The 5,053-nt window shown below is 57.2% G+C and overlaps 1 protein-coding gene across 1 annotated transcript; it reads right to left on the bottom strand.

Annotated features, from left to right (window-relative positions):
- Window positions 1–2,801: 2,801 nt before the first annotated feature.
- On the bottom strand, window positions 2,802–3,799 carry Fam163b (family with sequence similarity 163, member B). The gene is made up of 2 exons (XM_013029429.1): window positions 3,666–3,799; window positions 2,802–3,214 (listed from the first exon to the last, which is right to left on the bottom strand). The coding sequence occupies exons 1-2, from the start codon at window positions 3,756–3,758 to the stop codon at window positions 2,804–2,806; spliced, it is 504 nt and encodes a 167-aa protein (XP_012884883.1). The 5' UTR covers window positions 3,759–3,799; the 3' UTR covers window positions 2,802–2,803.
- Window positions 3,800–5,053: the final 1,254 nt, after the last annotated feature.

Genomic DNA, 5,053 nt, shown 5'->3' with positions numbered 1-5,053 from the left:
ATAAAGTGGTCGTATTTATGGCGGCGTTGTGGGATCTCCACTGCTCCTTGGAGACAGCTGGGTGAACTGGGCCGGGCTGGCAGGTCTACTGCTCCACCATGGGTGTGGGGCTGGGTGGGGTTGACAGGTGAAGGAAGCAAAACAGCCATGAGAAGAGAAAGGGGCGCTGGGCCCAGGGGACAGCTCTGGCGGGGGTGGGGATGGTGTCACATAGAGGCGCTTAAGGAGACTCCACGGAATCTGAGCCTCAGCTCAGGAGAGGTAACCCGGGCCGCAGGGTGCTGGGTGGGCAGCGGGGCAGAGGCTGGGCCTCTGGGAGCCTGTGGACCTCAGGAAGGACCCCCTGGATTTGTGGGTGAGGAACATGGGCCCCCTTGGGGTGCTGCTTCACAGGGCTTTCCCCCAGCCGCTCATGCTTGAGCAGGGGTGTGGGAGCTGTGGAGGGAGCATGAGCAGGCCTTTTCCCCGCCTGTGACTTGGGTCTTGCCACAAGCTGAGATCCAGAGCGGGGTCCACCCTGGGGTCCTATCTTAGGACAGTGTCTGCATGCCTTGAGACGTTGGGGAAACTGAGGCATCGACCTAGCCAGTACATTCCTGTGTGTAGATACGTGCATGCACATGAGCCTGCATAGGTGCCCCTTCACGCGTGACCCAGGGTCCAGTCCTAAAACTCTATGACCTTTGCTCCAGGTCACCAGCTGGGTTGGTACAGGGAGACCGTGCACCTCAGCCTCATTTCTGTTCTGCAACCTTCTGCCCCCTCTATTCTCCTAGCTCTTATTCCCTTCCTCTCCCAGCCTCCTTTCTTTTTCCTTCCTCTCCCAGCCTCCTTTCTGCCACCATTTTCAGCATTGTTGTTGCACGTCAGGTGCTTCAGCATTGTTGACTGGTTTTATGATTTTGAGAGACACCCCCCTACCACGCCCCAAGTAAGTGGCACGATCACCCCATTATATGGATGTGAAAACCCAGAGACACCCAGCAAGATGCTCCAGGTTGCACAGCCTGCTGTCCCCCACAGCCATGGCTTCCAGATGGGCAGAGCCACGGGGAAGAGCTAAACAGCAAGGGAGGCTTGCTGTAGTGTCCCCTCACCAGGGGGCCGTCCAGGCCCCTCTAAGTGGACCCCAGACTCCCACCAGCGCCGACTCCCCCTGGCCCTGGGGCAGCTTCAGAGAATGGCCAGCAAGAACCAGGAGGACTAAAGATACAGAGCAGGAGTGTGGGAGACGAGTTTATTGTCCTCTGCTTTCTCAGGGAGCCAGTGGCTCCCCCAGCAGGCCCCATGGTGGCGTCCAGTGAACCAGGAAGGACAGATGCTTATTTCAAATAAATCTATAATGTACACAGAGAGGGCAGAGGCCAGCAAGGGGGAAGTTAGGAGCAGCCCAGGGGTGGCCCTTCCGCCTTTATCCCCCCACCCCCCCACAAGGTTGACGCAACACAAATTTCCTGGGATGGGCTGAAGAAAGCCAGAGGGAGAAGAGGGGTGGGCTGGGCTTCCAAGAGTAAATTCAATCAGCATGTCAAACTGAGGCAGAGGAGCGAGGAAGGAAGAGGAGGAAAAAGATTGCCAATGCCAAAGCCAACAGGTCTCCACTAAGTCCAGTCAGTGCCTCTGGTAACTCCCTAGAACTTTCTAGTAAAAGCAAGAAGTGTTCTGCCCCACTCATGGGGTGGCCAGGGCACACTGGGCCTCAACTTTTAGGAAGCTGTTTTCACTGGGAGCTTGCCCCAGCCTGGAATCTCTCCAGCTCAGCCCAGGAGAGATAGAACCCCCAAAGACAGAAGAAACCCTTGGAGTTACACCACCCAGACAGAGAACGCTGCCTCCTGGAGGCGGGCTCTACACCCCTCGCTGCTAGTGGACTTTGGGCATCATTTCCTTGGCCAGTGGGGAGGCTGGAGTGTGGGGTCAGAGTTCCTGGGGTGCCCGCACCCAGGCCCTGGTGGCTGCTACTCTGCATGCACAGATGAGGCTTCCCACGGAGCAGCAAGCTCTGCCCGGCTGGGTTTCCAGGCACTGGCCGAGGCCCGGGCCTCTCCTCAAGTGGGTAGCAGGTGGTCGAGGGTGAGCTGGGGTGCTGTCTTTCCTGGGAACCATGCTGGTTCTGAGAACCAGAGCTCAAAAGCCTCCAGCTCTGTCTCTGTCTCTCCCCCCTCCTCACACAGATGGGAAGACCAAGACCAGGTGTGAGGAGGCCTCTCCAAGTCTCACGCTGACTTTGAGGCCCTTGAGCCCCTGGAGCCTAGCTCTGCTTGCCTTGCATACCCCAGCTCCCTGTCCAAGTTTCTTCTGGGTCTGTGTGTGTGTGAGTGTGTGTGTGTGTGTGTGTGTGTGAAAGAGAGAGAGAGAGAGAGAGAGAGAGAGAGAGAGAGAGAGGAGTTGAGGGAGGTAAAGGGACAGAATAATTGGTCCAGAGTCTCCTTGGAAGGGAGATTATAAGAGGCTACAAGGGCTGCTGGCTCCATGGAAGTCACCCCTCCCCTAACTAGCTGGGAAGCCCAAGGCCCAGGGAGAAAGTGTCAGGCCATGGTCACCCATCAGAGAGGGCCAGGCTGGATTTGGAACCAGGAGCTGGCCCCCTCTCCCTGAGCCCAGAGCTGCCCTCCTGCATGCCCACCCCCCCCAGCTTCCCTGCCCTCCCACCCCAGCCACCCCCCTCCCACCTCGGGCATACCTGTGTTCACTGAGCCCTCTGGCCGAAGAGGCCAGGGAGCGGCTCGTGCCGGAGGCCCCCACCCGGGCCCGGGATGCCACACCACCGCCCTCCCGCCGCGCGGCAGGCCCGGCTGTGCGGTCACACGTCGGTGCTGACGCTGCGGCTCCGGGAGAAGGCCTCCCGCATGGCCGACAGGCGGTGGGGGTTGAGGGCCTGCAGACCCCCGAAGCCCCCGGGGGGCAGCTGCACGTCCTCCTGGCTGATGCTCTTGTAGGCCACCCGGCCTCCGCCGTTGCGCATGTCCTCGTCCTCGTCCTCGTCGGGCTCCTGCAGGAAGAAGGCGGGCGGCTCGTAGTGCGAGCAGCTGCGGCAGAGGGCGCGCGCCTGCGGGGACTTCTGTCCGAAGGAGGTGGCGGCGGCCGGGTAGAGCGCCGGCCCGTTGGTCAGCACCAGGTTGCGGTTGGAGTGCAGGGGCGGCAGGTGAGAGTGGACGGCGAAGTCCGGCTCTTCTTCATCCTCCTCGGACTCGTCCTTCTTGCAGCAGTAGTACTGCGGGCAGAGAGCGGGGTGACTGCGCTGTACACCCCCCAGCACTAGAGAGGCGACCCCAGCCCCCGTCGTGGGGTGGTCCCGCTCTGCGCCCACTGCGAGCCTCGCTCTGTGCTAAGCTCTCAGCAAACCTTGCTTCTTAGCTGTGAGGCAAGCACAAACCAATCCCTATTTTACAGGCGGGGAAACTGAGGCACAGAGGGGCAGGTGGCCTGAGAGCAGCCTAGCTGGCTACGTCCTCTCCAGGCCCTGGGCTTGCACAGCGACACTGCACAAGGCCCCTTCTCAGGAGCACATGGGGCCTCGGTCTCTCAAAAGCACCCGCAGGACAGGGGGCGCTGGGCGGTCCAGGCGCTCAGCCTGCTCTCCCGCCGGCCAGCTGTGTGCGGTCCACCTCGCCTTGGAGATCACCCTGGGGTCCCAGTGGCCCCCTCCCAGCCCTGGGGAGTACCTGGAGCCGACAGTAGCACAGAACCGCGATGATGCACAGCAGAATCACAGTCGCCAAGATGCCGCCAGTGATGACCACAGTCCCGGCTGTCATCCGCTCACTTCTCCATCAACAGCCTGCAGCAGATACCACGCCTTGTGACATCCCCAGCACTGCTATGCAAACGCCACGTGCCCCATCTCAGAGCACTGAGAAGAGCCCGCCGGAGGGGGAAAAAGGACACTCAAGGCAGGGGGCAGCTGGGAGAAAGCCAGGGCCTGCTCCGCCTCCCGCACTTTCTCATCTGTAACGTGCGGATGTGAATGGTGGGCTTTTGCAAAGACTCCACAGACACGCCCTTGAGGACCTGGCAGGTGCCCTTCCGGTCACTCGGGACAGCTTACACAGGCGGTGGAGCTGGGCCCAGGCTTTGTGGCCTGTCTTCCGGCTATCTTACCTCATTTTCCACCTCATTAAACGTCTTTCCAGAACGGGGTTTCTGACTGTATTCCACTGTTTAATACAACCAATGCCTTTCTTTTAAATAATAATATATCAATATATAATATAACAAATGCCTATATCAGGTAAATTTTACCATTCTCTCCTTTCTTAAAGGCTGTATCTGCCCTCTAGAACTTTTTTTTTTTTCCCACAAACCTGAAGAACAATTCTCTTCAGGATGCTTAGATTTAGAAAAGCTATTTTCTTCTTCCCTCCCTTCCTCCCTCCCACCCTTCCTTCTCCTGGCTTTATTTCATGGTACTACTAGAACTTGAACTCAGGGCCAAAGGGCTGTCCCTTAACTTTTTCTTAACTTGAGCCACAGCACCACTTCCAGCTTTTTTGCTGGTCAATTAGAACTAAGCGTCTCACAGACTTTCCTGTCCAGGCTGGCTTCGAACCTTGATCCTCAGCTCTCAGCCTCCTGAGTAGCTAGGATTACAGACATGTCCCCTAGCACGGGACTAGAAAAGCTATTTTCAAGCATTGTGACCAGTAAGAGCTAGGGATTCACTAAGATTACTTGCTCAATTACTTTTTCAGCATGAAATCTTTGGGTATTTTTGTTACATTTATTCATTTAATTATTTTTGTACAGTAATGGAGCTTGAACTCAGGCCTCCTCCTCCCCCTTGGCTTCTTCCAATCAGAGCTAGTGCTGTCACTTGAGCCACAGCTTCACTTCCAGCCTTTTGGTGGTTATTTGGAGATAAGGATCATGTGGACTTTCCTGCCCAGGCTTGCTTCAAACTGTGATTTTTCACATCTCAGCCTCAGCATGAGACCCGGTGCCGGGCCCAACCTGTCATTTTTAACAGTTTATAGAACCTGGCTAAATCTCTTCTCATTGAATGAACATAGATAAAGCAAAGGCAGGTGTGTTCAGAGAATCTTCCTTCCTCCTT

The sequence above is a fragment of the Dipodomys ordii genome, unplaced genomic scaffold (genome assembly GCF_000151885.1).
Source record: "Dipodomys ordii isolate 6190 unplaced genomic scaffold, Dord_2.0 Scaffold118, whole genome shotgun sequence".
In the NCBI taxonomy this organism is placed as follows: domain Eukaryota; kingdom Metazoa; phylum Chordata; class Mammalia; order Rodentia; family Heteromyidae; genus Dipodomys; species Dipodomys ordii.
The sequence above is the reverse complement of the archived record's forward strand: the minus strand, read 5'-3'. Positions and strand labels throughout refer to the sequence as shown.